The 23,522-nt window shown below is 34.8% G+C and overlaps 1 protein-coding gene across 3 annotated transcripts in view; it reads right to left on the reverse strand.

Annotated features, from left to right (window-relative positions):
* NCAM2 (neural cell adhesion molecule 2) overlaps positions 1-23,522 on the reverse strand; it is a 561,362-nt gene that overhangs the window by 196,170 nt on the left and 341,670 nt on the right. For all 3 annotated transcript variants that reach the window (XM_007966565.3, XM_007966576.3, XM_037982819.2), the window contains exons 7-8: positions 17,199-17,359; positions 14,504-14,649 (exon numbers count right to left, since the gene is read on the reverse strand). In XM_007966565.3, coding sequence (XP_007964756.1) covers positions 14,504-14,649; positions 17,199-17,359 — 307 coding nt within the window. The remainder of the gene's footprint in view (positions 1-14,503; positions 14,650-17,198; positions 17,360-23,522) is intronic.

Consider the following 23,522-nt stretch of genomic DNA (forward strand, 5'->3'; position numbering starts at 1 on the left):
CTACAAAATTTAGCTGGTCATGGTGGCATGTGCCTGTAGTCCCCCTACTCAGGAGGCTGAGATGGGAGGATGCTTGAGGCTGGGAGGTTGAAGCTTCAGTGAGCTGTGATTGCACCTCTGCACTCCAGCCTGTGTGACAGAGCAAGACCCTGTCTCAAAAAAAACAAGCAAACAACAACAACAACAACAAACCAGCTTTGGTTCAAAAACAGATGAGAGTCTGTAATCCCAGCATTCGGGGAGACTGAGGTGGGAGGATCACCTGAAGTCAGGTATTCAAGACCAGCCTGGCCTATATGGTGAAACCCTGTCTCTAGTAATAACAATAAAAAATTAGCCGGGCATGATGGCGTGTGCCCGTAATCCCAGCGACTCGAGAGGCTGAGGTAGGAGAATCACTGGAACCTGGTAGGCAGAGGTTCCAGTGAGCCAAGATCGTGCCACTTCACTCCAGCCTGGGCAACAGAGCTAGACTCTGTCTCAAAAAAACAAAACAAAACAGAAACAAACAAATGAACAAATAGATGAGAGATGTTCATATAAAGTGGCAACATTTAGTGGGTGTTCGTTATGTGACAAAATTATATTAAAACACTTTGAACATACAATCTCACATATATCTCAGATCAAGGCTTTGAAAAAAGCATGGTTTAATTTAATAAAGAAAGGTTTTTTAAAAAAACAACAGATTGCTTAGTATGTACAAGACAATTCAAAATTTTGATTTATGGCTATTTCATATTCTGGGGAAAGAGCTTTGGTTTGTCTTAAGCTTTATTATATACATTTAAATATTACAATTAAGTACACAACATTAATTAAAGAGGTCACGGTTTCCAATTTGTATACACAAGTGCATCTCAAGAAAATGCCAAATTATGACAAAAAGATTAAGCTGTTGATTTAATATATTTTTGGATCACCCTACTACTGTACATCAATTATATTTTAATGGAAATATCGCCAATAATATTTGAGTTATCACTAAAATAAATTGCCTAGAAATTTAAAATAAACTAATAATTAAAAGTTAGTGACAACTCACTCAATAAAATACAGAAAAAATTATCTTGAAATAACATTGGATAATAGAAACTTTTTTTTTTTTTTTTTTGAGACAGAATCTCGCTCTGTTACCCAGGCTGGAGTACAGTGGCATGATCTACACTCACTGCAAGCTCTGCCTCCCAGGTTCAAGCCATTGTTCTGTCTCAGTCTCCTGAGTAGCTGGGACTACAGGCGCCGTCACCATGTCTGGTAATTTTTTTTTTTTTTTTTTTTTTTTTTTTTTGTATTTTTAGTAGGGATAGAATTTCACCGTGTTAGCCAGGATGGTCTCGATCTCCTGACCTCGTAATCCACCCACCTCAGCCTCCCAAAGTGCTGAGATTACAGGCGTGAGCCACTGCACCCGGCCTGGATATTAGAAAATATTTCTAAGGAAAACAGATATGCTTATATGCATATCTGAAATTGATCTGAACAGGTTTAAAAATTACATATATTATTTTACATGTACATAAAATGCTTTGGATTACAGATAACAATAGTCATTAGTTTAAAATAGATCTGTTTTTAACCACTGTGAATTCTGTTGTTGTTTCTGAAGGAAAACACACTATACAAGGCTAGTTTATGCCGTATTCATATGCAGAGTTCAACAGTTCAGTATTTTCCTCAAAGCAATTAAGGGTTATTAGCATCAGAAACCAGTAGAATATTAGAAATTTCATATTTTAAAAGGCATAATTTTTTCCCAGTAGCATTTATGTGAAATAATATAATTCTATCGCTATTTGAAGCTGTCCTGGATTGTAGTATAAAATTGTGCCCAATAATAAAATAAAAACAATTAGGAACACATAGTAGTTAGTGAGTTACAGTTATTAAAACTTTAACCCATGATCGTTGAAGATGAACTCTGAAAATATTTATTTACTATCTTAATCATTTATTTTACAGTGAGAATACTGTTAAGATTCTAGATTTTTTTTAATTTTTAAGTTTTGGGGTAAGTAGTAGGTGTATGTTTTTGTGGGGTACATGAGATGTTTTGATACAGGCATGCAATGTGAAAAAAGCACTTCAAGAAAATGAGGTATTCACCCCTTCAAGCATTTATCCTTTGAGTCACAATCCAATTACACTTTTTAAGTTATTTAAGAGGTACAATTAAGTTAGTATTAACTATACTCACCCTGTTGGACTATCAAATAGTAGGTCTTATTCATTCTTTCTATTTCTTTTGCCAATTAACCATCCTTACCACCCCCCACCTCACTACACTTCCCATTATCTGGTTACCATCCTTCTATGAACTATGTCCTTGAGTTCAATTATTTTGATTTTTAGATCCCCAAAATAAGTGAGAACATGTGATATTTGTCTTTCTATGCCTGGCTTATTTCACTTAACACAATGATCTCCAGTTCCATCCATGCTGTTGAAAATGACTGGATCTCATCTTTTTAGGGTTGAATAGCACTCAACTGTGTATATTTTCTTTATCCATTTCATCTCTTGATGGACACTTACGTTGTTTCCAAATCTTAGCTATTGTAACAGTGCTGCAACAAACATAGGAGTGCAGACATCTCTTTGTTGTACTGATTTCCTTTCTTTTGGGCGTATGCCCAGCAGTGGGATTGTTGGATCACATAGTAGCTCAATTTTTAGTTTTTTAGATGAACCTCCAAACTGTTCTTCATTGTTATTTTACTATTTTACCTCCCCACTCAGAGTGTACAGAAGATTTCCTTTTCTATACGTCCTTGTCAGCATTTCTTATTGCATAGTTTTTGGAAATAAGCCATTTTAATTGGGGTGAGAAGATATCTCATTGTAGTTTTCATTTGCATTTGTCTGATGATCCACGACGTTGAGCACCTTTTCACATATCTGTTTGCCATTTGTATGTCTTTTTTGAGAAATGTGTTTTCAAATATTTTGCCCAGTTTTTGATTAGATACTTGTATTTTTTCTATAGGATTATTTGAGCTTTATATATATTCTGGTTAATTCCTTGTCAGGTGGGTAGTTTACAAATATCTTCTCTCATTCTGTTGGTTGTCTCATCACTTTGTTGATTATAACCTTTGACGTGCAGAAGATTTTTAATTTGATGTGATCTCACTTGTCTAAGTTTGCTTTGGTTGCCTGTGCTTGTGGGGTATTACTCAAAAAATTATGCCCAGGCCAATGTCCCGGAGATTTTCCCCAATGATTTCTTGTAGTAGATTCATAGTTTGAGGTCTTAGATTTAAGTCTTTAATCCATTTTGATTAGATTTTTGTGTTGGGTGAGTGACAGGGGTCAAGTTTCGTTCTTCTGCATATGGATATCCAGTTTCCCCAGCACCTTTTATTGAACAGACTGTCTTTTCCCCAGTGTATATTCTTGGCACTTTTGCTGAAAATGACTTGACTGTAGTTGTGTGGATATGTTTCTAGGTTCTCTATTCTGTTCCATGGGTCTATGTATCTGTGTACACCAGTGCCATGATGTTTTGGTTACTATAGCTCTATTGTGTCATTTGAAGTCAGGCAATGTGATTCGTCCAGTAGTTTTCTTTTTGCTTAGGGAAGCTTTGGCTATTCTAAGTCTTTTGTGGTTCTATATAAATTTTAGAAAGGGTTTTCTATTTCTGTGAAAAATGTCATTAAATTTTGAAGGGGACTGCATTGAATCTGTAGATTACTTTGGGTAATAGGGACATTTTAAAAATATTGATTCTTCCAATCCATGAACATGCAATATTTTTCCATTTTTTGGTGTCCTCTTCAATTTCTTTCATCAGTGTTTATAAAGTTTTCATTACAGATACATTTCATTTCTTTGGTTAATTCCTAGGTATTTAATTTTATGTGTAGCTATTGTAAATGGCATAGCTTTTATTTTTCACATTGTTCACTGTTGACATATAAAAATGCTACTGATTTTTGTATGCTGATTTTGTGTCTTGCAACTTTACTGAATGTATCAGTTCTAACAGTTTTCTTGTGAAGTCTCTAGAGTTTTCCAAATATATGACCATATCATCTAAAACCAAGGGTAATTTGACTTCTTCCTTTCCAATTTGGGTATCATCTATATCTTTCTGTTGTCTGATTGTTCTAGTTGGTACTTCGATTATTAAGTTGAATAACAGTGGTTACAGTGGGTGTCCTTGTAATGTTCCAGATCTTAGAGGAAACACTTTCAGTTTTTCTACATTCAGTATGACACTAGCTGTAGGTCTGTCATATATGGCCCCTATTACTTTGACATATATTCCTTCTATCCCCAGTTTTTTTGAGTGTTTTTATCATGAATGAATGTTAAATTTTATCAAATGCTCTTTCAGCATCAACTGAAATAATCATATGGTTTTCATGCTTCATTCTGTTGATATGATGTATCACATTGATTGATTTATGTATGTTGACCCAGGGAAAAATCCCACGTTGTCATGATGAACGATTTGTATAATGTATTGTTGAATTTGGTTGCTAGTATTTTGTTGAGGATTTTTGCATCAATATTCATCAGACACTTTTTTTGATGTGTCTTCGTTTTAAGTATAAAAGTAATACTGGCCTCGTAGAATGAGCTTGGAAGTATTCTTTCCTTCTCTATTTTTTGAAATAGTTTGACTAGGACTGGGATTACCTCTTCTTTAAATGTTTGGTAGAATATAGCAGTGAAGCCATCAGGTTCCAAGCTTTTCTTTATGCAGGCTTTTTATTATGGCTTTAACCTCATTACTTGTTATTGGTCTGTTCAGGTTTTGGCTTTCTTCCTGTACCACACTGTTTTGGTTACTATAGCTCTGTAGAATAATTTGAAGTCAGGTAATGTGAATTGTCCAGTTTTGTTCTTTTTGCTTAGGATAGCTTTGGCTATTCTGAGTCTTTTGTGTTTCCATATAAATTTTAGAAAGTTTTTTCTAGTTCTATAGTGAAAAATGTCACTAAATTTTGTTTATGTGTAGGTCATATGTGTATATGAATTTGTCCATTTCTTCTAGATTTTCCAATTTATTGGCATATAGTTGCTCATCAGTATCAGTTGAAATGTCTCCTTTTTCATTTATAACTGTATTTACTTGTATCTTCTTTGTTTCTTAGTCTGTCTAAAGCTTTGTACATTTTGTTTAACTTTTAAAAAGAAAGCAACTTATTGTTTCATTGACCTTTTGTATTTTTTTCATTCAATTTCATTTATTTCTGCTCTGTTCTCCATTATTCATTTTCTTCCACTAACTTTGGGTTTGGTTTGTTCTTGCTTTTCCATTCTTTATGATTTATCATTAGATTGCATATTTGAAGTTTTTCCTCTTTTTTTGATGTAGGCTTCTATAGCTATAAACTTCCCTCTTAGTACTGCTTTTGCTGTATCCCATAGATTTTTGTATTTTGTGCTTCCATTATCATTTCTTTCAAGAAGTTTTTCCTTCTGAATTTCTTCATTGACACACTGGTCATTCAGGAGCACACTGTTTAATTTCCATGTATTTGTATACTTTCCAAAATTCCTCATTATTAGTTTCTAGTTTTGCTGCATTGTGGTCAGAAAGGATGCTTGATATTAATTTTTAAAATATATTAAGACATGCTTTGTAATATAGTATATATCCTTGAGAATGATCCATGTGCTAAGGAAAAGAACGTGTATTCTGCAGCCATTGGATGAAATGTTCTATAAATATTTACCAGATCCATTAGATCTATCGTGCAGATTACATCTGAAGTTTCTTTGTTGATTTTCTGTCTGAAACATTTGTCCAATGCTGAAAGTTGGGTGTTGAAGTCTCCAGCTATTATTGTAATAAGACCTCTCTCTTCAGCTCTAATAATATTCCCATTATGTATCTGGGTGCTCCCATGTTGGGTGCGTAATTATATCCTCCTGCTGAATTTACACATTTGTCATTATATATTAACCTTCTTTGTCTTTTCTTATAGTTTTTATTTTGAAATCTATTTTGTTTGACATAAGTATAGTTACTCCTGTTTTTTTGTTTGGTTTCAGTTGGCATGGAATATCTTTTTCTACACCTTCATTTTCAGTCTATGTGAGTCTTTATAGATGAAGCATGTTTCTTGTAGGCAACAGATCAATGGGTCTTGTTTTTCCATCCATTCAGCCAGTCTACGTCTTTTGATTGGAGAGTTTAGTCCATTTATATTCAGTGTTATTATTCGTAAGTTAGGACTTACTATTATCATTTTCTTGTTTTCCAGTTGTGTTGTGGTCTTCTCTTCCTTCTTTCTATCCTTCCTGTCTTCCTTTAGTGAAGGTGGTTTTCTCTGGTGATACGATTTAGTTTCTTGCTTTGTATTTTTTGTGTCTCCACTGTATGTTGTTTTGGTTTTAGTCTTGCAGATAACATCTCATAACCCATTATTTTAAACTGATAATAATTTAACACTATTTGCATAGACAAACTAACAAACAAGCAAAAAGAAAACTAATAAAAACTCTATGCCTTAACTTTTTCCCCCCCACTTTGTAACCTTTTGTTGTTTCAATTTATATCTTCTTGTACTGATTCTCTTAAAAAGTTGTTGTAGTTATAATTTTTGATTACTTCATTGTTTAATCTTTCTACTTAGGATAAGGGTAAGTGGTACACGCCACCATTACAGTGTTATAATATTCTGTGTTTTCTTGTGTACTTCCTATTACCAGTGAGTTTTGTACCATCAGGTAGTTACTAATTGCTCATCAATGTCATTTTCTTTCTGATTTAAGTACTTCCTTTAGCATTCCTTATAGAACAGATCTGGTGTTGATGAAATCCCTCAGCTTTTGTTTATATGGGAAAGTTTTTATTTCTCCTTCATGCTTGAAGGATATTTTCTCCAAATATACAATTCTAACGTAAAAGATTTTTTAAATATCAGCACTTTAAATATGTCATGCCACTCTCTCCTGGCCTGTAATGCTTCCATTTCAATGTCTTCTGCCAGATGTATTGGAGTCCCATTGTATGTTACTTGTTTATTTTCTCTTGCTGGTTTTTAGAATCCTTTCTTTCATCCATGGCCCTCTCTCCTGACCTATAAGGTTTCCACTTAAAAGTTTTCTGCCAGACATATTGGAGCTCCATTGTATGTTATTTGTTTATTTTCTCGTATTGCTTTTTAGGATGCTTTCCTTTATCCTTGACTTTGGGAGTTTCAGTATTAAATGCCTTGAGGTAGTCTTCTTTGGGGAAATCTTTTGGTGTTCTATAACCTTCCTGTGGTTAGATATTGATATTTTTCTCTAGGTTTAGGAAGTTCCTTATTATTATCCCTTTGCATAAACTTTCTATACCTATCTCTTTCTCTAACTCCTTTTTAAGGACAATACTCTTGATTTTCATTTTGAGGCTATTTTCTAGATCCTATAGGCATGCTTCGTTGTTGTTTATTCTTTTTTTTTTTTTTCCTCCTCTGTGTATTTTCAAGTAGCTTGTCTTCAAGCTGACTATTTCTTCTGCTTGATCAATTCGGCTATTAAAGGGCTCTAATGCATTCTTCAATATGATTGCTGCATTTTTCAGCTCCAAAATTTCTGCTTGATTCTTTGTAATTATTTCAATCTCTGTTAGATTCATCTGATAGAATTATGAATTCCAACTATGGAATGAATTCCATATGAATTCCAATTATGAATTCCATTTACATGTTATCTTGATTTTTTTGAGTGTCATCAACACAACTATTTTGAATTATCTATCTGAGAAGTCACATATTTCTATTTCTCCAGGATTGGTCTCTGGTGTCTTATTTAGTTCATTTGGTGAGGTCATGTTTTCCTGGATGGTGTTAATGCTAGTAGTTGTTCTTCAGTGTCTGGTTATTAAAGAGTTAGGTATTTATTGTAGTCTTCACTGTTTGGGCTTATTTGTACCCATCCTACTTAGGAAGGCTTCCCAGATATTTGAAAAGCCTTGAGTGTTGTGATCTAAGTTATATTTGCTTTAGAGGGACCCAAAGGCCAGTAATGTTGAGGTTCTTGCAGACTCATAGAGGTACTGCCTTGATCGTCCTGGACAAGATCTGGGAAAATTATCTGTATTACCAGGTAGAGACTCTTGTTCTCTTCCCTTACTTTCCCCCAAACACAGTCTCACTCTATTTTCTGACTCACATAAAGCTGGAAGAAGAATGACACAAGCCCTCCTGTGGCCACCAGCAGTAAGGCTGTGCTGTATTAGACCTCAAGCCACTAGAGCACAGATTCACCTAAAGCCTGTTGTAACCTCTCCCTGGCTACTGCCTATGTTCACTCAAGGTTCTGGGGCTCTACAATCAGCAGGAGGCAAAGCCAGTCAGGCCTGCATGCTTCCCTTCAGGGAAGCGAGGTCCCCCTTGCCCCAGGTGGGTCCAGAGGTGCTGTCCAGGAGTCAGAGACTAGAGGTCTAAAACCTTAGAAGTCTACCCAGTGTTCCATGGTAGTGTGGCTGATCTGGCACTCAAACCACAAGATGCAGTTCTCCCCACTCTTCCCTTGCATTTCCAAAGGCAGAGGAGCCTTACCCTGTAGCCACCACCACCCCAGACCACAAGGAGTACTGCTAGACTACAACAATGTTCCCTGAGGCTGAGGTGCTCTTAAGTCACCTTGTAGTGAATGCTGCCTGGCCTGCACTCACATTTCAGGACAGTGACCCACAGCAGGTTCAGAAATGGCATCCAAGAGTCAGGTCCTAGATTGGGAGGCCCTAAGAGCCCACTTCATGCTGTACCCTCTGTGGCTGTGCTATTATTTGGACCCAGCAAGTCTCAGAGGCTTACCAAAGCTCTTGATGTAGTACCTAGGTATCACTGTGGATTACAGGGCCCAAGGGCTCTTTAGTTAGCCAGTGATAAATGCTGCCAGGACTGGGTCCTTTCATGAAAACCAGTGTGTTCTCAACTGGCCCAGAGTTTGTCTATTATAGAAACACCATTTGGGAGACAGGACATGGAACAAGGTCTTCCTAACTCTGACAGTTGCCCTATGTTTCTATGGCAGAGCTACTATCCGAGTCCTCCCTACTCTTTCCTTTCCTCTCATCAATCAGAAGAAAGAGGTCCCTTTTGGAGCCACAAGTGGTGCAGGCTGGGGTTAGGGGAGGGGTGATGACAGCACTCCTTTGGCCACCCCAGCCGATGTATCAGTATGTCACATTCCTCCCCACCCCACACCAGTCCGCTGTCTCTTGGCCCAGTTCAGCACTAGGACTCTCCTAAGAGTTGCAGTCCTTATGGTCTAGACTTCTTTTAAAGTTTACTGGGAGACACAGAGCACTTTGGTCCTCACTGGTGAGGTCTGCAGGCACTCAAGTTTGCACTGCTGGGATAGGTGATTCCTTTCGGGCTAGGGCTGGTTTAAATGGTCCCTCTGTGGGTAGGTGTCAGCTGAATTAGGTCTTGTTTTCCTTTCTGCTCTAACAGGTCAGGACTGAGTTCACTGCCTCAAAATTGCTATGTTCTCTCTTTCCCAGCTCCCAGAGAAGCTCTCTACACCATGTCAAGGTTGCTGAGGGTGGCGGAGGTATGGTGGTGTTGATTCAGGACTGTTTTTTTCTATCTCTTCAGTGACTCTTTCAGCAATATGAAGTTAAAACCAAGTACTATGAGTGTTCACCTGATTTTTGGTTCTCATGAAGGTGTTTTGTGTGTGTGTGTGTGTATGTGTTTGTTTGTGTGTATGTGTATAGATGGTTGTTAACTTGGTGTCCTTCGAGGGGTGGGGAGAAGATCGGTGGAGCCTTCTATTCTGTCATTTTGCTCCCCCTCCCATACCTCTAGATTGTTTTATACGGCATGAGCTTTCAAACATTTTGGTAGCACCCATTATATGAAGTAATTTTTTACATATACCTATTTTAACAAAAACCAGTAAATAGTTTTGGTGTTTACTGAACATTATAAGTAGTTTAAAATAGGTAATATCAGATTATAAATAAGTTTAAAAACAAAGTTTCTTCTGACTTTTCAATTATATTTGATTAAACAGAAATATCATTTAAATTCATATGAGAGTGCCAGCCATACACTTTAGTAGAATTCTGAAGCCCTTGCATGGGCATGCACTATGCAGAGTGAGAGACCACTGTTCAAATCCTGGCACTGCCACTTACTCCCTGTGTGACCTTGTGAAAATCCCTGAATTTTCCTGAGCCTCAGTTTCCTCATCTACAAGCCTGGGAAAATGCTTGGACTTAAGTCATGGGAATATTTTGTGATAAATTGTAGATGCATTTTCAAAGATGACCTTAACAATATCTCCTACTCCACATACTCATCTATAATATGACTGTGAATCCTTCCCCATCAAGAGGAGTGCCTAATTCCTCTCCTGTTGGATTTGGGGACCTTATAATTTGTTTGTAACCAATATACTGTGGCAGAAGTGACAATGTGTGACTTCCAAGACTATGTCAGAGTAGACCAGGTAGTGTCTGTCTGGCCTGATTCTTTTGAAACGTTCTCTGGGGAGAAAGCCTGCTGCCACAAGAGAGAGCAGACTGCTCTGAACCACACTGCAGAGGCTTCATATAGGTGTTCCAAAAACAGCTCCACCTGAGCTTGCAGCCCACAGTCAAGACTGAATGCTAGCCACTTAAGTGAGCCATGTTGGCTTCTCAGCACAGTTGAACCTTCTCATAACCACAGCTACAAGCAACACTAGTAGCAACATCTGATACAAGCACATTAGAGATTCCAAGTGATAACCATTTGGCCAAGCCTTACTCAAACTTCTGATGCACAAAATCAGAAGTGAAAGAAAATTACTGGTTTGTGCCATTATATTATCAGGTCATTTACTATGCAGTACTAATACTAGAAGATAAATTGAGATAGTTATGTATATGGTGATTTAAAGGTTATTAGCATATTGTTAGTTGGGCAGTGAATGCTATTCATGAACTTTTAATCATTTATTCCATGGGGAGGAAGGTCTTCTAACATACCACAGTTGGACTTTTCAAGTCCCTTACTTATTTCTCCCATGGGAAGTTAAGAGATATCTGATTGGTAACTATGGAGACACAAAAAATTAAATACACTTCCTAACCACTCCTTTTTTTCTTTTCAGAAACGACCATCCCAAAGAGACCATGGGTTCACCATTGTCCCCCTTGGTCAAGGTTATCTTAGCATGTCTTCTCACACAGGGGAGGGCTGTAAGTCTCATGCTACTTGGGACTGTATTGAGTATGTTTATCTAAATCTTGAGCTCAGTATAAGAACATTCACTTATCTATACATTTAAATCACATGGTATTTTGTCCCCATTATTATTATTTTTTTGTCTTAACTGGTGATTGAGAAATTAGACAAAAAAAAAAAAAGAATATTGTTATTTGAGACCCTCCCTCTTTGAAAAATCTAAAAGAATGAACATATTTGCTAAATACAATGCCATGTTGTTGGATGAAATTATTAGTTTTTACTACATGACATCGATGATATTTCACTATTTTCGACCTATATATTTCAGTTTCATCAAAACTTGACTGATACATGCATAATGGAAATTTAGTTTAGTTTAGTTTTATACTTCCCAAGCCCCTATCAGGTGTCAACTAATTGGTTAAGATCATTTTTCTGTTGAAAATATTAGCTGTTAAATTTCATCCTCACTTGCAGTTGTTTCCCAAAATATGGCCTGAAGACTAACAGTATGACACCAACTAATGAGCTGATTTAATATGCATTCCTATATCCTGGGCTACACATACTAAATCAACTTTAAGAAGTGGGAATCTAGAATCTGCACTTTGATAGTCTTCCCAAGTGATTCTTATGGAAAGTACAATCCCATGCTACTTTCTATGATAGGAATAATATGATCTCATTAAATTTAATCAAACCTTGGGTCTTATACTTTATGGAGGCAACAAGATAAACCATGCTTCAGGTGTGACTTGACCATTGTCATATGTAGCTTCATTTTTAATCTGTATTATATGAGGCCGTACTATAAATTTGTAATATGACAAAGTAAAATTTGTAAATTTGTACTGTAAATTTATAATATGACAAGGTAAAAACTAAAGTTTATTGGATATTTATAATATGGTAAATGTTGCTATGCATTTGTAATGTACTCATCTTCCTTATAACAAGAGGGTAAATATTATCAACATTTTAAAGATGAAAAAAATCATATTAAAAATTCATATTAAAAAGAGTTCAAACAACACTGACAATGTTATTTGGATGCTTTGAACTCAATTTTATCATGCTGAGGCATCATAAATGACAGAGTTGAGATTCAAAACTAGATTTAGTTTACTTCAAAGTTTAGCTCAACCACTGATTTGTGAATTATGCTATTCAAGAAACAGGAAATATTAGGGGAAAAGAAGTTTACGGGAGGATAGAAATAAGTAGAGGATCTTAAAATATATTTGGAGAAATATAATAGAAATACAATAGACTTAATTTCTTTATTGACTGGATTAAACTTATGCAGAAAAGCATATTTGAGATTCTATAATATTTTTTTGCAAAGAAACCAAGTCAGATTTTCTTAAAACAAGATGTGTTTTTCAATATACTCCTTAGGAAACAAAAGCTTTAAGATTATTTTTCACATTTACTACAGAATAAATATGTATGTGTAGTTTGGGGTGGGCTGGGGCATAGATCCAAGAATTAAATATAATAGCTTTCTTGTAACTTGATGACATTTTATTAATAAAATAACTGAGTATAATTTATCTTTCATTCTCTGCATAATACGTAAGGTAACATTCATTAAATGAAGAGTAAAAACTATCTTTGAGAAGATAACTTTTAAGAATTTTAAAGTAAGCTGAAAAATAATTAGAAAGCGCATTAGAAATATGGAGGTATAAGAAATACAGTCTAAGGGCATGAAAGTAAATACTTCTGGGTGATCTAATCTAAATAAATGTGCAAAATTGAAACATAAAAACTACTCTATGGTTTCAGATATCTGATTGTATTTTTTTAATTTCACAGAAATTTAATTCTTTTCAGATGTGGCAACTGTGTCATAGTAACATACATGATTTTCTGTTAAGAATATATTAAAACAAACTATAACTTTTATCTGGGTTGCAGAAGATTATGACTGTCATTCACATTTTATAAATTTGATTTTCAACTTGAATATATAAAATAAGTATGTTAAAACAGTACAATTATCAAATAGACATAATCTCTTAAAATGCCATTATGAGGAGAAAATGAGGCAAAAAAGGGTAATATATATGATAACACAGTCTTTCAAAAGGAACGTAATAAATTGACCAGAGAGATTACTTTTTTGGTGAATGTATGGGTTTAGCCAGTTGTTAAATATAACATGATGGGACGGACTGACGTAAAGTGTACTATGGACAAACATTTCTATTTCTTTTTTTTTTTTTTTTTTTACTATTAATGTTAATAAATCAAAGTCATATTGAGGTGTATGAATACTTTAGAAATCGGACTCTTTACCTAAATAAAGTTAATAATGAAAAAAGTTTAAAGGAGGTTTCTCTTTAACATTGAGAAAAGCAATGTAATACCCTAATTTTATAATCTTCACTTATGTGAAATTGCCAGTTCTATCATTTCAATATTTCACCATCTTTTTCTTTCTCTTTTGTTTGTATTTGAAGTTCGTATGAATAGTTGTGAAAGAGAATAGTAATTAAAATCCATGAAGTATAGTGAAACATACAGTAATGTTTCATTAATTTCTAAGCAAGTTGAATGCATTCTGGTTAAAGGTCATGACAATAGTGTGATTTGTTTGTACTTGTTTCTCTACATTAGATTCTCAATTATACGAAAGCAGAATCTACACTTCTACTGCAGAAAGACAATTCTAAAGGGTAAAGCATTGAATGACAGCCAGACATCTTTGAATTTAAATTACTTTTTGCTTTAGTTTCAATAAAACTTTATTTACCAAAACAGGCCGGAGGCCAAATTTGCCCTATGGACTGTAGTTTGTTGACACCTGTCTAAGCAGAAAACACATTAAATTAATTTGAAGTAAATCTTCTTCACAAATCTCTTCCAACGTTCATCACTCACCACAGTATTTTCTAAATATACAATCATTTCTTTAATAAACTGAAACTGCTGAGGTTCAAAGTCGAATGTACTGGTTTGTAAATCTTTATTCCTGTTATTAAAATGGCAATATTATTTGTCCTAGCACTTTTCTCATGGTCAGTGAATTTGCAAAGGCCAGATATTTATACAGCAGATGTTAAAATTGCAATAACATATATTATAGATTCAATGTATAACAAAAGTCTAGTTAAGCAACGTTAATAATACCAATAGCCTAAATGTTTGTGACTTAATAAAGAACATCTTTAAATATTTCACATTGACATTCCTCCCCCAGCCAAAGTTGTAAGGCCGACATTGTGTTAGTTACCTTTTTAAAAATTAAACCATTTATTTGATCCTACAAGTTACTAGGTACATTGAAGACTAATTTGAGATTTAATGATATTGAAAATACTGAAATTCTATGGTAATGGAAACATTACATATTGAGATGTGGTTACCTTGTCGCCTTCAGTGAACGTGAAGCCATCCACAGCTCTCTTCCAAGTGATTTCTGGAATAGGCTCCCCTTCTGCATCACATATGAGTGTGACTTGACCATTCTCAAATGTAGTTTCATTTTTAAGCTGTATTATGTGAGGCTGTACTGTAAAGAATATATATATTACTCAATCGGTATTGGAGGAAAATACTACTTCTCATACAAAAGTCATGATAGGTATTTAAGTCTACTTTAGTATAGTATGATATTATTAGCTTTGCAGAATTACAGTGACCTGCTTTGCTTTGCAGATGTGCCAGGACAGTTGAATAGTATAGGAAAAAACATTTAGGAAATAATATTCATTTGTTATCATTATGCAAAATAACTTGAGGCGGCTTAGAAACCAACATCCAAATTATAATTTGTTTCAAAATTTTGCCAATTTAAAAGCCATTTCTATATTTATTTTCCTATCTTAAAGCCACAAAATCAAAATTTCTTCCTTTAAAGGCACATGTATATGGGTGCATATGTGTGCATGTATATGTAATACACACATGTACATACACATGAATATACTTATACAGACACATGCACACACAATTGTTTTAATTCTCTCTTAACCTTTAACAATTTCACCAAAGAAGTAAATGATGATATATGCTGAAAATGTAGCAAGTAGAATCATATAAAATTTTGAAACATTTACTAAGTAAATGTATTTACATGTTACATATATATATTATTCCACTTGATTTATTTGGACTTCAGTTTACTTAATAATATATTAGATAATGGAACCAAATTTTAATCATAAATTGTATAAAAAGAAAAGCATTATGTCTACTAATTTTAATTATCTCAATATTGAAATATGTCCCTCCATAAACTTAAAACAGTTCCAGAGAGCTTCATTTTTTGAAATCTGTGTTATCTGCATTTCCTAAATTTTTGCTTGTTTAGATATAAAATGGATACAATCGAGTACTCATTATTTCAGTGTGAGTTACTTTTAACATCTTTTAACACATTTGACCAAGAAACACAAATAAGTTGTTCTTAAGCTCAGAAAATAACATTCTTGGTATCAGAAAAACAGCATACAGAATTTTTAACAATTCACTATTTCATTCACTTTAATAGATTTAGTTATATTCCCACAATACGCATACAATTTTGTGTCAAGAGCAACAAAAGTTTGTTGAATGTTACTACACAAAAGTGACTACAACAACAACATAACATGTAAAATTTTCATGTATTATTTTCTACTGGAAAGGATGAAAATATCAGAAATGTAAAAAAAATCTCTTTTTTCTTTTCCATTCCAATCCTGATAAAAAGGATGTAACTACTATTTCAGATGAGTACATTGAGGCAGATTAAGACCCTCTACCCTTGGGAATAATCTCACACAATATAATTTCTAATACGATTATTTTTATATTGAGTCATACTTACTCAATTTTGTAGGTTTTATGGAAAAAAAATATTTTCAAGTGAGGAACACTGCTAGAACAAGTTAGGCACTTTCAACGATTTCTAAAAATGTTAAGTATATTTACTCTTCCCTCTAAGTGAACAATCTTCTCTAGACTTAGCTTGGCCTACTTCTGATCATTAGATTTTTGTGTAAACATCACCTAAACATTATCCTTCAGAATAACTTTTCAACACCATGCTATCCAAAACAATACTTCTCTTTATCCAATGCTACCTGATTTATCCAGTTTCACTCTCAAAACATCTCTACTTTTAAAATTGTATTTTTTATTTTAACACATTTTGGTATAGCTGTTTATTCTCCATGTCACTCCACTCAAATATAAACTTTATAAATATCTCTCTAGTTCAGAAAATGCTTCCAGCAGTGACTACAGGCCAGACCGCCGAGGGCACGCCCATGCAGGGGTTACCATTCATCTCATGGTCAGTGCAAGGGGCACCTCTGCACCTGTCAACTGCAAACACTGGTTCTTCTTACTCTCAGATTTCTCCTTCCTTTCTTTTCCTTATTTTTGTTGTGAAAGCACTTCAATAACAATGTTTTTAAAGTTGGAGAAAACATATTAAATGTTAAGAGGGCATATAGTTTTTAGTGTTACACTATTGAAAGGGAAAAATTCTATTAGAAACACCCACTGCCAACATTGTCTTTCTTCATGTCAACATAATTGAAGCTACATCAATATATGTTTGTAAAGTACTAGTTTTCTATGCTGTATAAGTTACCCAAAGAAGATAATATGGCTCTTGGTAAATACAGAAGATATTTATCTTATATTTTCATTTAGTTAAATGAAAGAGAATATTTAAGTACAGTTATAAGTCAAAATGTTTTTAAACTGTAGCCTTATAAATGTACCCTTTTGAAATATATTGTAAGTAAAACTGATCCTAACATGTGTCATTTAGAGACTTACAAAGATCCAGCCTTACAGATACGGATGACAAACCTCAGTAGGTGTAATTTAAATGAATTTTTTCCAGCTTCCGTTATAAGCGTATCAAAGACTTACAAATATTTGCATGGGTAATTTTATGTTATTCTTCAGATAATTCTATCTGGTAGCTGAAATTTAAAACGTATTACAGAGAAGATGAAATGGGTTTAATACAGAAAGTTTAAATAGTTCAAATGATGAGAGTAGAATTTGACTCTGATCTTCCACTAGACACAACAGGTTTAACCGCTATGCTATAATACTTACCAAAGACCTGGAGGAAAGCTTGCTTTTCATCTTCTCCTGCCTTATTTGTGGCTCTGCAGACATAAGGACCACCATCACTATTGACTATGTTCCTGACAGTCAGTTCTGTATTGCTCCCTTTCAATATGTACTTTTCATTTTCTTCAATGAGCTTGCCATTCCTAAAGAAGAAAAAGAGGTTCATCCTCACAAATCTGACTTTATAATATAGGAGATTATAATCAACTTTTTTATCTATAGGCATTGATGACTACATGGTTATCATCATTGAAAGATAGGGCTATATTCCAATCAAAAGTATATTTTTAGTATCCTCAGAACCTAATGAATACATAATAAAATTATACTTGAAATTGTTTTTGAATATAGACACAAGAATAACATTTCGGCTATTGTCAAAATCTCTACAGTTACCAGGCAAAAAGTCTATCAGTTCAATTTGTCCTTTATTAGCAAAAAAAAAAAAAAAAAAAAATTGGTTTGCTGTTTTTAATACCATACACAATTAAATGTTAGTGAGACAATACATATTTATTATACATATTTATTTACTCCCTTCCTGGGACACATTTAAAATAATTTACATAGAAAATTTCTTCAAAGAAGCTTCAAAGTAAATACAATGTAAATACATCATAAATGTATATTGCATGTAAGTACTGACAATAAAATAGTAAGATTGGAGAATTGTATGAAAACACAATTAATTTAGAAACTATTTTGAATATGATAATTTTATTCTTCAATGAGGAAAATAGTTTTTCTGTTTCCTCTTAGTCACCAATAATTATCAATATTTTAAGATTTTTTTTCTCTACTGAAATACATCTCATTCTGTTCTAGTAGTCTATGTTGTCCTTTAAAACCATGGCTTTCAAACATTTTTACTATAATCTATAGTAAGAAATATTTTCAATATATTAAAATCTGAAATATCTCTATGATTTCCCTCAGTATTTCTGAAATCGTTTTATATTGCATATTCTCCTCACTTTCATTTTATACATCTTTTTTCCTCTTTTCTCTTCTTTGCATCCCCTCCTGTATTTTTCTTATAATAGTATTTTGGATGACTGAATTGATTTTAAAACCACTAATGAAATGTTTTGGAATTTGTCCATTGGGGCGGAGAGATTTGCTTGTCCATACAAGTTTAAATTAAAAAACGAATCTCTATAAATATTATTAAAGCTATTTCCTAAAATAAAATCAAACATTTCTCTGATACACTACACAGTTCCTTCCAGTGAATTCTGGTTCTACTTTCCAGAAACCACTAATACATATATGAACATAATCTTTATATGTCTATGCTCAGTAGAATTTGTTTTCCAGTTTCTCACAACATCTCTAAATGTACCATGAAGTACATAACATTTCTTAAGAGGAGTGGAAGACTGCAAAGTTAGGATTAATAAAATAATAACAAATGGGTCGGGGTGCGGTGGCCCACGCCTGTAATCCCAGCACCTTGGGAGGCAGAGGCGGGTGGATCACTTGAGGTCAGGAGTTCGAGACCAGCCTGACCAATATGGTGAAACTCTATCTCTACTATAAACACAAAGATTAGTCAGGCGTGGTAGCAGGCGCCTGTAATCCCAGCTACTTGGGAGGGATGCTGAGGCAGGCTGTCGTGAGCTGAGATCACACCACTGCACTCCAGCCTGGGCTACAGAGTGAGATTGTCTGAAAAAAGAAATAATAATAATAATAAATGCATATATAGTATCTTTTATATATATTTTTGATATTATTACTAATGCAATCTTTACAACAGGTACAAAAATGACATTTCAGAGTTTTTGTCTAGAATTTAATATGTAGATAGGGTTTTTATCATAATTAGGGATATATTTCTCAATATCTTCAATTAAAATTATTCATTTGTTTCCTAATAATAATAATAATCATAGCACGGTAGAGGTTTCAGCACTCACAATGATAAATAATGTGCATTTTCCCTCTGCTTACTCATTCAAAATCAGAGAACTACAGTATATGTATATCTCCACTCCTCAACTCACAAATAAAAAGACAGACTCAACCATTAATAAAAGCGGCAGTTTAATTAAGTTCCAGTGTTCTTTCTAATAAAGAGGGTTATCTCCTTACTTCATATAAAATATTGTGCTAAATGTTTGATGTATAGCAAATTAGTTGCCACCCATCATGAGGAATCCATAATCTGGTTGGCATTAATAGAGGTTAATGCAGATTCCATTAGTGGACTTACAACTTTTTTGAGAGGGAGGTGATCTGTTATAACCGGAGATATGACAGGAAAGATGGTTGTACTACTCTGGGAATTTTCATGGGAAAATAAAAATCCTTGATTTGGCCTTCGAAATAGAGGGGGAAAACTTAACATATTTAGAGAACATAAGTGTGTACAAATTACACTCACTTTAAATGCTCGATAGGAAATATGATTAAGCCACCATAAATAAGGGAATATTACTAATACCTTATTACTCCCTCCCAATAAATACCTTATTACTCCCTCCCAGTAAAGTCGGACAGAATATGTTCCTATTGCTATTCACAGTCTCTGTCTGTGAGATAGTAGTAAGGCTTTCTCAGATGAGGGAAAGAACCATTAGAAAATATGAAGTACAATAAATAATCCCAGAAACTCACATAGCACCGGGAATAATCTGCAACTCAACCACCCAGAGTAAAAAGATATCCTAAAACACAGGATTTCAATCATGTCCTTAGAATAATATTGCATCAGTAATGGAACCGGATTAAGCCTAGACTGAAGGTGGTTTGGATCCACCTAAAAGAGTCTAAATGGAAGTTCTCCCTCAAATAAAACTTTTTCCAAGTCACTTAACTACACCTATAAAACAAAGTAAAATAATACAAAAATATTCAGCACCCCAAAACACAAAATTCTGAATGTCTGGAACCCAGTGAAAAATTCCTGGCTGGGCATGGTGGCTCATGCCTGTAATCCTATCACTTTGGGAGGCCAAGGTGGGCAGATCACAAGGTCAGGAGTTACAGACCAGCCTGGCCAATATGGTGAAACCCCGTTTCTACAAAAAGTACAAAATAATTAGCTGGGCATGGTGGCAGGTGCCTGTAGTCCCAGCTACTTGGGAGGTTGAGGCAGGAGAATCACTTGAATCCGGGAGGTGGAGGTTGCAGTGAGCCAAGATCACACCACTGCACTCCAGCCTGGACAACAGGAAACAGCCAGATGTGGTGGCTAACACCTGCAATCCCAGCACTTTGGGATGCCAAGGCGGGCAGATCACCTGAGGTCAGGAGTTCAAGACCAGCCTGGCCAACATAGCAAAACCCCATCTCTATGAAAAATACAAAAATTAGCCATGTGGTGGCACGTGCCTGTATTCCCAGCTACTTGAAGGCTGAGGCAGGAGAATTGCCTGAACCAGGGAGGTGAAGGTTGCAGTGGACCAAGATCACACCACTGCACTCCAGCCTGGGCGACGGAGCGATATTTTCCCTCAAAAAAAAAAAAAAAAAAAAAAAATTCCCAGGATAGTAAATAAACATGAAAATATGACCTATGACCCAGAGGAAAGAGAAAAATCACCAGGCACAGTGACTCACGCCTGTATGCCCAGCACTTTGGGAGGCCAAGGCAGGAGGATTTCTTGAAGCCAGGATTTGAAGACCAATCCTGGCAACATACTGAAACCACTTCTCTAAATAGTAATAAAAAATTAACTGGGCATTGTGGCACATGTCTATAGCCCCAGCTACTGGGGATGCTGAATCATGAAGATCACTTGAGCCCGCGAGTTGGAGGTTGCAATGAGTGCCACTGCACTCCTGCCTGGGTGGCAGAGCGAGAACCTGTCTCCAAAAAATAAAGAAAAAAAGGAGGAGAAAAATCAATCAATTACGAAATGTAGATATGATACTGAGGGTAAGTGAGTAGATGCCTATTAAAACAACTATTAGAAATATATTCCAATATTTTCAAGGAAGTAAAACATGAGAATGGTAAGAGAGGCATGGAGGACATACGAAACATCTCTTTGAAATTCTCAGAGAAGAAAAATAAAATGATGAGAAATACTCTGATGGGATTAAAAACATTAGACATTACAGTAGAAAATATTGGTAAACTTGAAGATATAGTGACGTAACTTAGTTAACTTGAGGACAGAGCAAAATGAAAAACAGAAGACTGAAACAAAGTTCTATATGGTATCATTTTTTCCATCCTTAAACAAAGCCCTTAAATAATATTTTCACAGTACTGATCTACATGAATAAATATTTAAACACATAATACAAGAGCTTCAAAAAATATGAAGTAAAACAGAGAGAACTTAATATAAAAATAGACACATTAAAAAATAAAGTTGGAGAAGAATCATTACAAAAAAATATAGAAGACTTTAACAATACTATCAAGGGAGTTGATCTATTTAATACTAGGGATTTCTCCATACAATAATAGTGAAATACACATACTATAATTTAAGACTCAATAAAGTTAAATACATTGAAACCATTAAAAAGTCTATTTCCTGATAAATATAGAATTTAGTTAAAAATCAACAGCAGTAATATTTATGAAATATACCCAAATACCTAGAAACAAATCAGCATATACTTTTAAATGAAGAGTATTAAAAATAACATGAGAGTTTTTAAAAATATTTAAACCCCCCTAAAATGGAAATATGACATATCAAAATTAGCAGGGTATAATTACAGCCATATTTAGTGAGGAAAAACAGATGCTTATATTAGAAAGAATAAATGATTAGAATCAATGGCATAAGTCCACCTTAAGCAACCAAAAATGGAACAGAAAATTAAAGACAAAGTAAACAGAAGGAAAATAATAATAAAAACAAAACCAGAAATTAATGAAATAGAGAATAGGAAACAAAAAATAATTGAAGCCAAAAGCAGATTCACTGAAATTAGTATGTGTGTAAACCTACATCTAGAATAACCAGGATAAAAAAGAGAGTAGAACAAATAACCAGTTATGAGGTTATCAAGATGAGAGAAGTGAGAATACTACAGAAAACATGCAAATTGAAGCATAACAAAGGGATATTATGAATGACTTAATGCTAGTAAATATCATTTAAAAGAAATGGACCAATTCCTGGAATTGCATAAATCATCTAAGCTCACTAAAGAAAACTACCTGAATAGCCCTATTTCTATGAAAAATATTATTGAATTTGTACTTAAATGTGAACTGAAGAAAAATCATGACACAGATGGTTTCACTGAGAATTTTTCCAGACATTTAAGTAAGAAATAATAAACATTATATAAAAGTTATATTAGAAAACAGAAGAGGAAGAAATACTTCACTACTCATTCTATGAGACTAGTAATGCCCTGACCCCTAAAAAATCTAGAACAAGAAATTGATAGAATATTTCTCATAATCATGAATATAAAAAATTCTTAACAAATTATAGACACATTGATTTCAACAATGCATAAAAAGGATAATGCAGTCAAGCTTTCCCTAACCACAGGGGTACGTTCTAAGAAATATGTCCCTAGGCCGGGCGCGGTGGCGCAAGCCTGTAATCCCAGCACTTTGGGAGGCCGAGACGGGCGGATCACGAGGTCAGGAGATCGAGACTATCCTGGCTAACTAACACGGTGAAACCCCGTCTCTACTAAAAAATACAAAAAACTAGCCGGGCGAGGTGGCGGCGCCTGTAGTCCCAGCTACTCGGGAGGCTGAGGCAGGAGAATGGCGTGAACCCGGGGGGCGGAGTTTGCAGTGAGCCGAGATCGCGCCACTGCACTCCAGCCTGGGCGACAGAGCGAGACTCCGTCTCCAAAAAAAAAAAAAAAAAAAAAAAAAAGAAATATGTCCCTAGTCAATTTTGTAGCACTGTTTACATCATAGCGTGTACTTACACAAACCAAGATAGCATAGTTTATTACACACCTAAACTATATGGTATGGCCTATTTCTCCTAGGCTGCAAACTTGTACAGCATGTTACTATACTGAATATTGGAAGCAACTGTAACATAATAGTAAATACCTGTGTATCTAAATATATCAAAACATAGAAAAGGTACAGTAAAAAATATGGTATAAAAGTTTTTCTTGCTAGGTGCGGTGGCTCACACCCATAATCTCAGCACTTTGGGAGGCCGAGGCGGGCTAATCACAAGGAGTTCAAGACCAGCCTCACCAACATGGTGAAACGCCGTCTCTACTAAAAATACAAAAATTAGCCGAGCATGGTGGTGCGCGCCTGTAGTCCCAGCTACTCAGGAGGCTGAGGCAGGAGAATCACTTGAACCCGGGAGGCAGAAGTTATAGTGAGCTGAGATTGCACCACTGCACTCC

Source organism: Chlorocebus sabaeus, chromosome 2 (genome assembly GCF_047675955.1).
Source record: "Chlorocebus sabaeus isolate Y175 chromosome 2, mChlSab1.0.hap1, whole genome shotgun sequence".
NCBI classification, from domain to species: Eukaryota; Metazoa; Chordata; class Mammalia; order Primates; family Cercopithecidae; genus Chlorocebus; species Chlorocebus sabaeus.